This window comes from Rosa rugosa, chromosome 5, assembly GCF_958449725.1.
Source record: "Rosa rugosa chromosome 5, drRosRugo1.1, whole genome shotgun sequence".
Lineage (NCBI taxonomy): Eukaryota > Viridiplantae > Streptophyta > Magnoliopsida > Rosales > Rosaceae > Rosa > Rosa rugosa.
Window position 1 is genome coordinate 46956461 of NC_084824.1, and position 14797 is coordinate 46971257.

The window sequence follows — 14797 nt, forward strand, 5'->3', positions numbered from 1 at the left end:
GGTGGGTTAGGCAATGGGTTTAATTTTTCGGAATCAAATTCTACTCATACGTTGATCGGGTTGGAGAGTTTTTAACCCAATTATTTTGTTTGTGTGACAAATCCTCTTAACCTGTCCAGAAGTTAATGGGTTGGGTGGTTGACCCGCCAAAATGCCCATTCCTTTTTCTAATTATGTTTTTGGGGCTCATATTTTGCTAAGCTTACGAGCAAAACATCAATACAAAAAGGGTGTTTCTAAATGTACCCAACAAACTTCTTAGTATACCCAGCAAATTTATGTGTTTTTAAATATATTTAATTAAACCAATTATTTTCCCAAACTGCGCTTATCTTGTACCCAACAAAAAAACACAACACAACGATGAAACTTCAAAGTGGAGTTACTGTGGCTGTGTCTGGTACAAGTACAACAGATTGGATTTGATTACAAATCTAATTCTGATCAAGCTGGAGTAGATTAGAGTACGAGAGGAGGTTTAGACTTAATGTGTCATATACCTGACGATATCCATTTTTGAAATTAGTTCCGTATATGACTAGATTTGGGAGTTAAGGTGGTTTGATGGTGTTGAAACTTGAAAGTAAGATAATGAGAGGGACAAAGAGATGGACAGAGAGAGTTCATGATTATAGTCTTGGCTTTGATTGGAAGAAAGAAGGGGAAGAGATAGATTATTCCATCTTTCCTTACCGTTTCATGCTTTGTGTAGTTGTTCTCTTTCAAGATCCAAGAAGTAGGGCTGGGTTCGGTTCGGTACCGGACCTTGAAGCCCAATACCACCTACCGAACCGAACATTGTTGGTACATAAAATGGGCTACCAATTACCAGCCAAAAAGTCGGTATACCAACTTGTCGGTATACCGAGATAGCCGGTTGGTATCGGTTGGTTGGGCCTCCAACCGACTTTAAGATTGGGCCAGCTTTCAGCTCTGGCCCAACTGCATTTGTAAAAGCCCAAACGGCCTGTCCAACAAATGAAAAACTGCAATAATCATATGAATTTAAAGGCCCAACCATAAGCAAATCTGCAAATGAAAAATAAGCAAAGTTCAACACTTCATCTCATCATCACTTCAGTTCAACCATGAGCAAATAAAGCAATACAAACTTCAATTCATCTTCATCTCATCATCACTTCAGTACAACCATGAGCAAATAAAGCAATACATCAACTTCAGTTCATCTCATCATCACTCATAGTTCATACAATTTCTAATTCAAACACTTATAGTTCACACTTCACACAAATGAATGAAATGATACGTTGCTCCAGGTCTAAGCCGGCCTTGATTAGATGATTACTTGAATTTCTGAGATTGGAACAACACCTGAAAAGCACAGTAAGAAAAACAAACTTAAAATTTAAGAAGAACATAACAATTCACAGGTACATGACTATATTTTCTTCAGTCTTAATTCTACCTACAGCCATCACATATAGATAGTGAGTACTGACATTACTCAAAACTACTAATTCATAATTCATTTGACATTATTTCGAAGAGGTATCAGTCCAGGCTGTTACTAATTCTACCTTATTCTCAAGATGAGATGTATCTATTACTCATAAATCAAACCTACCACAATTGCTGCAAATCAAATCTACAAAGAATTATCAATTATGCATAATACGAATTAATGAATTATACCTTCAATTGTGCAGTGACTTTGCCTTCGTCTCCCTCAAAGTCTCAAACACTCAAACTCAGTCCTTGGTCCTCCTGTTCCTGCAAGCCTAGAACATATTGGTAAAGAAAGAGCAACAAATCACAAGTTAAGAACTCATAGATACCACTTGAGATTAACGGCAACAGAGACCCATTCCACTTGAGATCCACAGCAGCAAGATGCAAAGCAGCAAAAGCATTAGAGTCTTAGAGATTACTCAATTTAGAACATGAATCAAATGAATCCATACGCTTCTAGCTAAAATTGAAACAAAAATCGAATAAGTCTTAGGGAAAACTCACCGGTCGTAGGACATGAATCTCTTATCTCTGGGTTCGATTCTTGGATAGTTCGAACATCATCACTTCAAAGGGCTGAAGGAGAGGTCGAGAGGCGCCGAGGTGGAGAGGGTTCGGGTCTGAGAGAGACTGAGAGAGTGAGAGACTGAGAGAGGGCTCGATCTAACCCCCCTTAGGGTTTGGAAAATTTAAAATCGAACGGTTATAATTTAATATGAAATAAAACTAATAATAATCAACGGTTCAGATCGATATATATATAATTTATTTAAATAAATAAATAATATATACAATATACGGTTCGGTATGGTATACCGTATATGTCTAAAATTCAGTACCAATACCGTACCAATATCTCTCTCTCGGTTCGGTTCTACCGTACCAAACTTTCGGTTACCGACATGGTCGGCTACCAACTTTTCCGGTTCGGCTCGGACTCGGTTGGTTGGTTTGTCTCGGCTGAAAATGCCAGCCCTACCAAGAAGTGTTTTTATAACCTCCAAATTGCCGACAAATGTCTTCCTTTGTTGTTATTTCCTTGATGATTATTCACACAACCACAATCCATAGGAGGAAGGGTGAAACCCCACATAACACATCCAGTTATCCATATGATTTTCAGTTTCCCGTGCTTTGGCAAAGCTTATCGCTGCCAGTTCTTTGAAGACAACCGGCCTATTCCAATTGCAGGAATTCTTCCCTTCTCTGTAAATTAGCATATATCCCACAAATTCAATCTATGCGGACATGAAATGAGAGGTCCAAGAGTCATGAACGAAGGACAACACCTAACTCTGGGAAGTTTTCATCGCTGTGTTTCTTTTGCTGGGTGCAAGATAAGGTTAGTTTGAGAAATTTGGTGGTTTAGTTAGATATATTTTTAAATAAATAAATTTGCTGGGTGTACTAAGAACTTTGCTGGGTACATTTAGAAACACCCTACAAAAAACATGCTTGAAATAAGTATGTCTCTAGAAATGAGTCCATACCCTCTTTAAGGGATAGAGAGATCTGTTTCTATGTAATGCAGGAACCACGAGGACACTTTCTCTAACCACATAAATAGTCATCTCGATGTTTGACGAAACTGTATTGTTATATTGCTTTCAACTATATTCAATATTTGAGATATTAAACTAAGACCAAGGCAATAGTTAAGGAGGAATGAGGGATTGAGGGTTGAGATTTGAGTTAAGACTAGACTAAATTAAGAGTTTGATTTCTCATCAATATAACCAAATAAGATTTTAAAAAAGAAGAAGAGGAAGACGATAATATACATAGGGTCTTTCTAAATGTACTCAGCAAAGTTCTAAGTATACCCAGTAGAATTATATTTTTTATTATCTTTAATTTATGATTAATTAAACCAACCAATTTCTCCAAAATGCCCTGGAAGACAATGTACCCAGCAAAACAAAAATCTTTATGCTCGTTCATCCCCATCATGCCCTACCCAGATTTCTGTACAAGCTCAACGGTGGGCAATGAAAATTCAATTTCAACGGTGGATAAGATAGGACAAAGAGAGAACAAATAAGTTGCTCAAAGAAAGGGATGCAATGCTGGGTTTGCAGATGAAGGAGATTGAAAACAGAGGTCAAATCCAGAAGATGATTAGATGGTTGAGATTGATGCTGATCGGGTGTTCATATTGAATAAGCTCTATTATCAAACCATTGTAAGCTCCAGTTTCTTTTACATTTCTGTTTCATTTCTTAGTTTCATATTTTGCTTATGCCTCTTGGATTTGAAACAGAGATTTTCTCCGATTCGGTCTCTCAGAGAAAAGGAGCAGCAAAAGAAGGCCACTGGTACACCACCAGTTAAGGTAATTCATACATCCCCAAATCTCATTGTTTATCTTCTAAGATTTGAAATGAGATTGAAACTGAAATCATACATCCCCAAATCTCACAGTTTCTCTTCTAAGATTTAAAATGAGATTGAAACTGAAATATGGGTTCTTTGTTTCTTGTCTTTCAATTTTTCAGATAGAGAATTTTGAGGAGAAAGAGGAATCAGTAGGTGAAACCGTGAAAGCACACCACAAGCTGAGTTCTGTTTCAATCGATTCCGAAATTGTTACAGCAAGGGATATTGTGATTACCAAATCTATTTAATTTCCCTCAAGAGTGTAGCACTTGATGATTTTTGAGAAAGAGAATAGAATAATACCTCATTATGTTTATGTCCAGGTTTGTGAAACTTGCAATTGAATGTTTAAACAATACTGGGTATGTTGTTTTTTAGGGTAATTTGGGAAAATCAGTTTGTTTAATTAGACATAAATTAAAGGTAATAAAAAAAAATATTTTGCTGGGTATACTTAGAACTTTGCTGGGTACATTTAGAAAGACCCTATACATATTACCTATATCACATACTGCCAAGCATAACCAATGGCCTCTGGGTTACGACAGAAACATCTAGCACCGTTTTTGGAATCACGTATATGAAGTCATGTTGCTTGCCTATACTACCAAAATCAAATGAAATGAAATCATAAAGAAAAAAAGAGTGGATGAGAAACAATTCCAAACAAAATATTGTTGCCTGCGGTTCAATTTTCCACTTTTATTCTATTAAATTGCTGAAATTTGAGGAAAAAAAAGAGAGTCAAGTTTTGGTGTTATTTTTCTGGGTAAAAACACGGGTCAAAGGCTAGCCTATATATAAACAGAAGTCCAAAATTGTTGTCAAAGACATCACTAAAATATGAAGTACATACAACACCATTAAAATTAAAACATACAAAATCATAATAAAACCATCGAAAATAGTTAATATGGTTAAAAAACAAAACTATGAAAAAATTGAAAAAGCGGTTGATATGGAACTTTCAAATTCCTCCTCAATTCACCAATATTAGCACATACATTGTCCGGGTGTGAAGCCAAGTAAAAAGAGCAACTGAGGCCTTACCGACGAAAAACTTCTGCAGGAAAAGCATCTCATAAAAAGAATAAAATACAAACGGGCCGGACCGTAAAGTTGGGCCGGACCTCAAATGGATCAACTCGTTTTGTACGAATAGAGGAACAAGAAAACAGAAGAAGTAACATGTGGTGCATAGAGGCTGAGCATAATTCAGAGAGTCGTTATTCACTCTCACAATGTCTTCTCTTTCTTCAATTCCTCTCTCACTCTCCATCGTTTCCTCATCTTCATCTTCATCTAAAGGAACAGGAGGTAAACCCAACTCAAAGTCACTGAAGCTTAGAGAGGACTGGAGACAACGCTCCAAACCCATTCCTCCTGGTGGCACTTACCCAGCTAAAGACCATTGCAGGTCAGTTTCCAAAAGGGTCTCTCTCTCTATTTTTGTCAAACTTCACTTCAAGTCTGAACCTTTTTGTTGTTGTTGTTGTGTTTGTGCAGTCGTTGCGGGTTGTGTGACACCTATTACATTGCCCATGTCAAGGAAGCCTGTGCTTTTTTGGGAGATGGGATGTCCAAGATTGAAGTGAGAGCTCTTGTTCCTCTCTCTCTCTCTGTTTCTTACTTGCTTGAACTAGTTTATGAAAGTTGCTGTTATTTTGAGGTGTTATGTGGACTTGTGGAAAAACTTGGGTGCTAGTTTTACAAGTATAATCCGGTCGTGTTTTGATGTAGAATGATTCAAGTTGTTTCTTCTGTTTTTGAATTCAGGGTTTGGAACCTGTAGTTCATGGTAGAGGGAGAAAGCCAGACTCTTTAGATGAAATGCACTTGGGTGTCTATGAGGAGTTGTTGTACGCCCGTAAGGTCAAGCCTGTTGAAGGTACGATTTTTCAAAAATAAAATTTCGTTTTTGATGGTTTTCTCAGACACTATAATGACAATAACATTGCTTTGTTGCTTACCAAAAAAAAAAAAAAATAGCATTGCTTTATTCCAAAACATAGGGACTGTTTTAATTTGTGCATACTTTTTTTTTCATACTATCCTTGAGTGATACATTTTCTGTTTCTTTTGTTTTCGCCATTGAAAGTAATATCAATATTATGAATTAATAAAGCTGGCAATATGCTTCTATGGCTTGAAAAATTGGAGAGGTGTGTCAAACTGGACAAGTCCTTGAACATTTCTGTAGTTTTAGTCTATGTCCATGGAACATTATAAGTGTTAGTTTCTAGAAACTCATATCTTGGAAATGGAAGTCATTGGGATATGGCCATATATCATTACTAGGGCTTTACCTACCCTGCCAGCTTCAATATGAGCTCTAGTATTTCATATCTATTATTTGAATTTCAAGCTTTTTTGATTGATATAAAAAAGTACATTTTTATGTAATTAATATCTTAACTATCCTGTTTCAAAAGCTTGGGTCAAATGCTCTGTTGTACATCTTTTCTATGTGATTTGATTTTGCTTGTCACTGTAAATGAAACTTCTTTGATGGCAGGTGCTCAGTGGACGGGGATAGTAACAACTATTGCAATAGAAATGCTAAAATCAGGCATGGTAGAAGCTGTCATATGTGTACAGAGGTTGTGGTCTGAATTTATTGAAGTAGATAACACAAATCCTTTATTCTTTTCCTTTTAGAATGTTAAGTATAATGTTATTTCAATTATCACAGTGACCCAGAGGACAGATTTTCTCCAAGGCCTGTATTAGCAAGGTTCATATTTACTTCATTTGCTTGGATACAAAATTCTTTTACTGTTTATTTCTCAGTAAAATTTTATTTTAGTTATTGTCATGCCATCTGTAATTTGTTGTTCATTTTCACCCTCCTCTCAATAGGACACCGGAAGAAGTTCTAGCTGCTAAAGGTGTCAAGCCGACATTATCACCTAATCTTAATACCCTTGCCCTAGTTGAGGTGGCTGACGTTCTCTTTCATTACTGACACAAAGCTTTTACCATTTCCATGTGCTATTTAACCAACATGCTTTGCTGGCTTTCTGTTAATGCAACTTTGCTAAGAGTACAGTGCAAAGTATCCATTGTGTGAAAAAGAATCTAAAATCTGAATCAGTTAAGCTTGAAATGGCATGGGTGGATAAGGGGTATTGTAAACAAATAGGGTGGCCCATCTTTTGCATCAGAGTTGTTTATTATTTATGGTTTAGATTTGTTGGATTTTATTCACATGATTCCTGATATACACCTATTCTTGCGATAGAGTTTGGGCTGTAGATAAAACAGTATAATTTTCAACTCGTAAAATGTTTCAGTTATGTTCAATTTGTTTTCTCTGTGAAAATATGTGCAGCCACACATTTGCTAGTTAATGGTACACCTTTATTATCAGAATGTTCTGTAAATTTTAATAGGACAAATGTTTGTTTCTTCCCATAAATCAGGCTGCAGGTGTAAAGAAACTTCTATTCTGTGGTGTGGGTTGCCAGGTGCAAGGTATCAATTATGATATAATCGTGCAATTTATACTTTCAGTTATTCTCTGTTGTGACTTGCACTATTGTAATGCAGAGTAATTTTTTAAACTGCAGCATTAAGGTCTGTGGAGCACCATCTGAATTTGGAGAAGCTGTATGTGTTGGGCACAAATTGCGGTAAGTTAAAGCCTTAGATTCATTTTAATTTTTTCTCAAGTTTTTGAGTTGTCTAGCTCTCAAGTTTACTCGTGTCTATTACTCTTTTTTTTTTTTTTTTCTTTTTTTTCTTTTTTTTCTTTTTTTAAAAGAGGATCAAAGGTTTCACTCCTGCCCCCATGGTGACTCGAACCCATGACTTCGTACATAGGTAGTGGGTGCTCTAACCATTGAGCTAACACCACTTCGTTACTCTAGCCCCACAGAAAATAGAAAAATAATATTATGGCCATTATATTATGTTAAACACTGGAGAGCTACTTTGATATTAAATCCAATACTATCATAAATTCTATCTTAATACTTCTGAAATCATTATCATTTTATCATCGACTACCGCACCAATATTTGTAATAGTGAAATATGTAGTCCACATATATATGATGCCTGAGTTTTTGTGCAGACGACTTAAATAATGAGGTAGATAGTTTGTATCACTACTAATGCTATCATTTGCTATGATTTAACAGTGGATAATGGGACTCGTGAAGGGCTTGATAAGTTTCTAAAGGCTGCCAGTAGTGAACCAGAGACGGTTCTTCATTATGAGTTTATGCAAGATTACAAGGTTTGTGTTAAGATATTACTTTTGTATGTGCTTTATAATCCTAAATGACAAGGCTTGTATTAAGATGTCCTTTTAGAGGTTGTTGAGTGTTTTGCGTGCTATATGATAAATATTGATAATTCAAATGAACTATCATAAAAAAGTGCATTTCACTTTCAGTACACTCCGAAGGTCTGAGGATTGTAATTCAAAGGTGTGAACTTCAGTCACTTGTGCCATTACAAACTCTTTCTTCAAAAATATTAGCAATCTTGTTTTAAGATGGGGAATCTACCAGGGACGTGACTGATTTTTCAACAAATTTTGCTGAAAGATTTCAATTAATGTTTATTTCCTATAAGGATTATTTGTAACACGGCTCATACATCCTGTGAATATGTATATACATAATCAAATGGAATCTGATTTTCTAGCATTTCTTATATACTAATGTTTTCCAGTTTGAGCATTTCATAACAGGCTGCTACTGTTAGCTTATTATTTCCTTAATTTTTTTTTTCTGTACTCTTAATAGGTTCACTTGAAGCATTTGGATGGTCATATTGAAGAGGTAAAATTTTGAAATTTCTGTACGTTCAGTTTGGTCCTTGGTTATGCTGATTCACCCAGTTTTTTATTTTAATGTAGGTTCCTTATTTCTCCCTGCCAGCAAATGATTTAGTTGATGTAATTGCTCCTTCTTGTTATAGGTAACTTTTTGCCCCTTGTTTTATCCTACCTGGTAGTTTGTGAAATTTCTTGTAACTAGATTCACCAACTATTGAAATTATAATTGCTTTAGTGAAGTGAAAGAATGTTGAATAATAGGATATGCCATTTGACTACTGTTGATTTCAATAAAGAGAGGTTGTCAATTTCTACTATTATTCTATTTTATGTATTGTTTGCCATTCCATTTAGTTTTTTGTCTGACAGTCTCATTTTTATTGTGCATTACAGCTGCTTTGACTACACAAATGCTTTGGCGGTGAGTTTTAATATCTTTACTTAATAGAAATGCAACTGTCATGATTTTTGTTTTTGAGTCGGTACACTTTCAATTTTCTAATTGTGAATATTGAAGTTTCAAGTATAGAGTATGAATCATGGTTACATGCATTTTGTCTGTTGCTTATTTAGGTTCTGACATATTAGTGATATTACTATACTGCAACAATGCTTTTATTGCCTACTCAAACAAGCATATTATCTACAGTTATACCTTTATATATATGGAGGTCCTCAGATGTCTCACCTATTTCAGGATTTAGTGGTTGGATACATGGGTGTGCCAAAATATTCTGGAATCAGCATGACACAACATCCTCAGTATGTTACGGTAAGGTAATATAATATCATTGCTGAGAGTTGCATGGATTTTTAACTTTTTATAATAGTTTGTTTTTTTTTCTCGGATGCTTATTGATTATTCATTGTTGCTTTTCCAATTTCATTCTGGTGGTAGAGGAAAGAACTCAAACGTTTTTCTTTTTTCTTGTCACCCTTTGAATGATTAGAAATGAACGTGGAAGAGAGATGCTCAGTCTGGTTGAAAAACATTTGGAGATTACTCCTACGACTAGTAGTGTAAAACCCTTGATCCTATCCTATCTGTTTTTCTCTGTGCTTTTGAGAAACTGAAATTTAGTAGGTAAAGCACAGCTTTATCCTTTGCTTGAATTAATTTAAGCATATAACCAATTTCAGGGTGATCGCAGACCATTTGTATTGGAGACGGTTAAGGCGGATGATACGGCTAAGATGGGTACGTGTTGCACCTTCACCATAATGTTTTTATGGGTTTGTGTTGCAGCTTAGGAATGAAAAAAATTATTATTCGGTTTTAAGGGACTGTATTTTTTGTAAAAATTATGTTGCATTTTTCTTGAAAATCATATGGTTGGTCCAAATTATGTTGCCCATTTGAAATTCTCAAGAACTCACGAAAGGTATGCTTCTTACAAAGTTTTACATATTTTTTGCAGGGAGGGGTCCTGATCCTGCACCAAAGTTCGTTGGCAATTTGATTGCTTTCTTGCTAAACTTGGTAAAGACTAAAGACTACATGATGCATATCGGTATCATAAGAAAACAAGGAAACTGTTTGTTTTACAAGTCTTTTGTCACAGGTTGGTCCCAAGGGGCTGGAGTTTGCTCGATATTCACTTGATTACCATACCATCCGGAACTATCTGCATATTAACCGAACATGGGGAAAAGAAAGGTGCAACTTTCAGTTATTTTGTTACCTGTAAGAGTTATTATGTTTGTTCTTTTTATATCTGAAACATGAAACATGCAGAGCTGGTCGACATATGCCTTCGTATGCAAAGAAAATTGTGGATAGTTACAACAAGAATGGTGAAATTGATAAGATGCTTTCGGCCAAGTGATTGAATTAGCTGGTGAAATGCAGAAGGGGAACTTCAGTGTACATTAAAGTTTTTATTCTATCCGATCTTTGTATATAACAATCATGTAGTGATAAAAAGTTTTTGTTCTTTTTATATCTGAAACATGAAACATTCAGAGCTGGTCGACATATGCCTTCGTATGCAAAGAAAATTGTGGATAGTTACAACAAGAAATTGATAAGATGCTTTCGGCCAAGTGATTGAATTAGCTGGTGAAATGCAGAAGGGGAACTTCAGTGTACATTAAAGTTTTTATTCTATCCGATCTTTGTATATAACAATCATGTAGTGATAATATGCTTTAGCTTGAACAATTCTTCCTTTCCACTCAGGTTGTTGTATGTGTTTGCTAGGATTTTGGTCATTGATTTCCCCAGCGAAGAATTGTAATGTTGAGATCAATTTGATCATGCGAACCAGTCTTTACCTCCAGTCATTGTTTTTACTTTTTAGTTTTTACACATTTCTGCTCCAATTGCTGGGAACTATTAGATATGTAATCTGTAGGTACAGTTTCTGTAATGCCACATTTTGCGGTTTGAGACTACATTTTGTAAAATCACAGACAATTGAAATGCTGTACTGATATTTACTTCGAGCTGGGGACTATTAGCTCTGTCATCTTATTTCATCAGCATAATTAGTCTGAGATTAATTGACTAGAGGAATATTAATGGTTTCATTATATTGGCAGCTCAAGATCCTACCAATAGAAAAGAAAAGAAAAGAAAAAGGGTGGCGAAACAGCACATCTTCGGTGCTGTTTTGCCTCTGCATGAGGAGTTTCACGCTTCAATCTTGGATTGTTGTCCATCATTTTGATTTTCACCCCTCTTTTTTATTTTATTTCTCCTCTCTCTCTTTCCAAATAGCCCTTCTATTTCCTCTTCTCCTCCCTTGGTTGCTTTGCAAGTTGTTCCCTTTTGCTTTTAGTTAATCAATTTGAGAATTAGGGCTTCTCCATGAGATTACCCTAGCCACCTAAATCATAACTATTCAACCAACCCAAGTTCTTGATACCCCAAACCCCTCTTCTACCAACGAATCTGATTTAAGAATTGCCTTGGTTTATGAGCATGAAGAGACTGGAAGAGGAAGAAATGGTGTTTGGGGAAGTTGGAGAGGAAGGGGAGGAGAGAGAAGGATGACATCAGAGTCTAAAGCGGAAGACAAGATCAGATTAGATGGCCAGGATTAAAGTTAAAGAACCCATAGGTAATTGTCCAAACCATCAGTGAGAGATTAAAATAGTTAAGCTGCTATAGAGAGAGCGAGAGAGAGAGAGAGAGAGAGAGAGAGAGAACTAAATTACTCTTTGAAAATGAATAATTGCATAAGGTTTTTTTTTTTTTTTTTTTTGAGAAGAATAATTGTATAAGGTTAACGATGTTATTGACGCCATATACTAAAGTGTGTCGGGTTTAGAACGTCATGTACCATTTTGAAATTTTTGAAACCAAATGTATAAAATTTTTGAGTATGCCACTTATCGGGGACTGTTGCTAAAATTTTTCCTAAGCCTAAAATCAAGGTTTCAAATTTCGTTTTCGGTTTCGATTTCGGTACTTCAAATTTAAGGAAATTTAGGAGAAAGTTTCGATTTCGGTGGAAATTTCGGTTACTCACTAAACCTCACTAAAGTTCCTCAAATAACCTCACTCATATAATTTGCAAACAAATTATTATCTTTAAAATAAAAAATTTAGTAATTTCCTTGATTTAATTACTCTATAAATCTTAATTGCATATCTATTCTTTAATTAGACAACATAAATCTCTTTTTCAATTTAAAAAAAAAAAATTAAATACAAGGTTTTTTTTTTTTTTTTTTGAAGCAAAGTTTCATATTATTAGATAACCAGCCAAAAAGCCAGAGTCTAACATACACTTAAAAGACAAAAAAATGGCTGGATAACAATCACGCTCCTATCTAAGCAATGTAAACCCATTACAAGTCAATTTTGAGCCCGCTTTGTAAGCGAACTCATAAACAAAGAACAACTCCATGTCTTCTAGGGTAACATCATTGACTAGCATCCTCGTTAGCCAGGCGCGCAATTGCGGTACCAACAGAGAGCCACTTCCTAGCAAACAAATAAGAGCCATTCCTTATCCATAAGCCGCTTGAAAATGAACATCAATCTTATTTCAGATAATTACCAACTCCCATAGCAGCCTTGATCTGAAACGATTGGTCCTGGATCATAAGTCAACCTGAAAGCCCAAAAGGTCCACATCTCAGGCCAGGCCCACCTTCATCACTAAGTGGCAAATGAGGGTGGCAAGGCACCCTCCCTACTGGCCCAAAACATAAAGCCCAACAACTCAAATTTGAGCCCAGGCCCAAATCTGAGTAAGGTGAGCAGCAGCCCGTCTCTGCTTCTACCCCGTCACTGTCGTAGCCAAGTTTTCCGGCGGCCAGCCTCTCCAACACTGCATCCCCGTCTTGGGTCCGCTGCCTCTCTGCTCCAAGCCGGCAATCAGACCCACTGGAAGCGGATCGACCCTGCACCCTTTCTTCTTCGCAAGAAGGATCACTGCTCGTCGCCCCATGTTCTTGCCGGACCCGACCAGTCCAAGCAACACATGCTCAGGACGCCGTTGTGCTATGCCCAGAAACCACCGAGCCCTACACCGGAAACCACCACGACCGACTGCTCAGATCCTGATCTACACCAACCCAGAGAACCAGATTGGAACAAACTCGGAACCAATCAACCGCTGCCGAACTAGACACAATCCAAACCAATCTCCGCACCGCCGCCACACCGTTGTAGCGCCCAAGAGTGCGCAGCAGCCTTGCCTGGTATGGGGAGCGAAGCTTCACCGCCACCAGCAACATGAAACCTAGGTTTCGTAAACCGAGGTCACTCCAAGAAATTCGGACTTGTTTGCGTAAGAAAAAGTCCTAAATACAAGGTATTGAGTTTTCAAAATTAATTTCTAATCAACAAGAAAATAACATGAACTATTCTGTGATTTTTTTTTTAAAAAAAAAACTTTTTTTTCTTCCTGTTTTAGCTGTGCAAAAAAAATAATAATTAAGATTAATAAGTTTTTCTTAAGGGCTAAATACTGGTTACTACCCTGTGGTTTAGGTTCAAAATCAATTCAGTCCCTGGACTTCTAATTTCATCAAAAACACCCCTGTACTTTCAATTTTGATCTAATAGGTCAAATTCGTTAATATTTTGTTATAGGTTCAAGTTATAGTTGGATTATTTGTTGAAAAACTATTTATTTGATAGATTTGTAATAGTGGGACTCACTCCAAAATTGACTATGCAGGCCACCTCAACATCACATCATAAAACATAGGCCATATATGAGCCACGTCAATAAGTTAAATGACTCAATTGTCGGAAGACTAACAAATTGGACCAATTAGATCAAAATTGAAAGTGCCGGGGTGTTCTTGATGAAATTAGAAGTTCAGGGACTGAATTGATTTTAGACCCAAACTACAGGGTAGTAATCAGTATTTAGCCATTTTCTTAATGTTTATTTTATTTTCTCTATTTTCCATACCTCATGATTAATTATTTAAATATTTGTTTAGTTTTTTTAATTGCTAACTCATTTTTTTGTTTTTTATTTTATTTTTTGCAAATATAATGGATAGACTATTTTTTTTCTCTACAATAAGAGAAACCCTAGGGTTTAGCAGAGAGCGGTGGCCGAGGATCCTGAGGTTGCACGCTAGTATAGCGGCGACAGGGCTTCTTGTCGCGGGTGGAGACGACTTCGGGGCGAGCTGTGTTGGCCGGCAGGTCGGATTCTAGATCGCGGTGCTTGGACGCGGGTCTTTCGGTGGTGGAGGAAGACCAGTGGATCAGAGAGGTCGACGCGATCACGGTGTGCTTATCGGGTCCGTACGAGTTCTCCTGATTCTGACTTGGAGGTGCAGCGCGTTGGTTGACATTGTTCCTCGTCGGTGAATTCGAACGTGCAGGTGCTCGGAGGCTTTGGTTGATTTGCGGCTTGAGGTCACCATGGCCAGGCTCCGTCGCGGTCAGCCGCCGGAGGGTTGGATGGCGGCAGCGGTGGCTTGGCTACTGGGGGCTAGGGCTGTTGTCTTGGCTGCTCGGGTTTAGGCTTGGGCTTTTGGGCCTGGGCTCAAACTTGGGTTGCTGGGCTATAAACCTAGGCCCACATTATGGGCTTAAGGTTTTTTAAAGTGCCAATACTAATTCAAATCATGGTTATTTGGAATTGGTAACTATCTTGAGTTGGACTGGAGGAAGCGGCTTATGGATGAGGAACTGACTCCTATTTGTTTGCTGGGAAATGGCTCTCTGTTCGTACCGCAATTGCGCGCC

General features: G+C 37.0%; 1 protein-coding gene and 1 long non-coding RNA gene across 2 annotated transcripts; one reads left to right on the forward strand and one right to left on the reverse strand.

Moving 5' to 3' along the window:
- Positions 1-1134: 1134 nt before the first annotated feature.
- On the reverse strand, positions 1135-1911 carry LOC133709531 (uncharacterized). Its single transcript, XR_009846316.1, has 3 exons — positions 1797-1911; positions 1654-1731; positions 1135-1332 (listed from the first exon to the last, which is right to left on the reverse strand). It is a non-coding gene; the product is annotated as an uncharacterized LOC133709531 (long non-coding RNA).
- A 3126-nt stretch (positions 1912-5037) lies between these two features.
- LOC133710709 (7-hydroxymethyl chlorophyll a reductase, chloroplastic) lies at positions 5038-11076 on the forward strand. Its single transcript, XM_062136845.1, has 18 exons — positions 5038-5263; positions 5353-5437; positions 5623-5734; positions 6362-6446; positions 6539-6580; positions 6706-6784; positions 7269-7320; positions 7416-7478; positions 7988-8085; positions 8600-8635; positions 8713-8774; positions 9025-9052; positions 9329-9408; positions 9582-9651; positions 9772-9829; positions 10050-10111; positions 10194-10288; positions 10367-11076. Exons 1-18 carry the CDS (start codon positions 5088-5090, stop codon positions 10455-10457), a joined length of 1374 nt encoding a protein of 457 aa, XP_061992829.1. The 5' UTR covers positions 5038-5087; the 3' UTR covers positions 10458-11076.
- The last annotated feature ends 3721 nt before the right edge of the window (positions 11077-14797 follow it).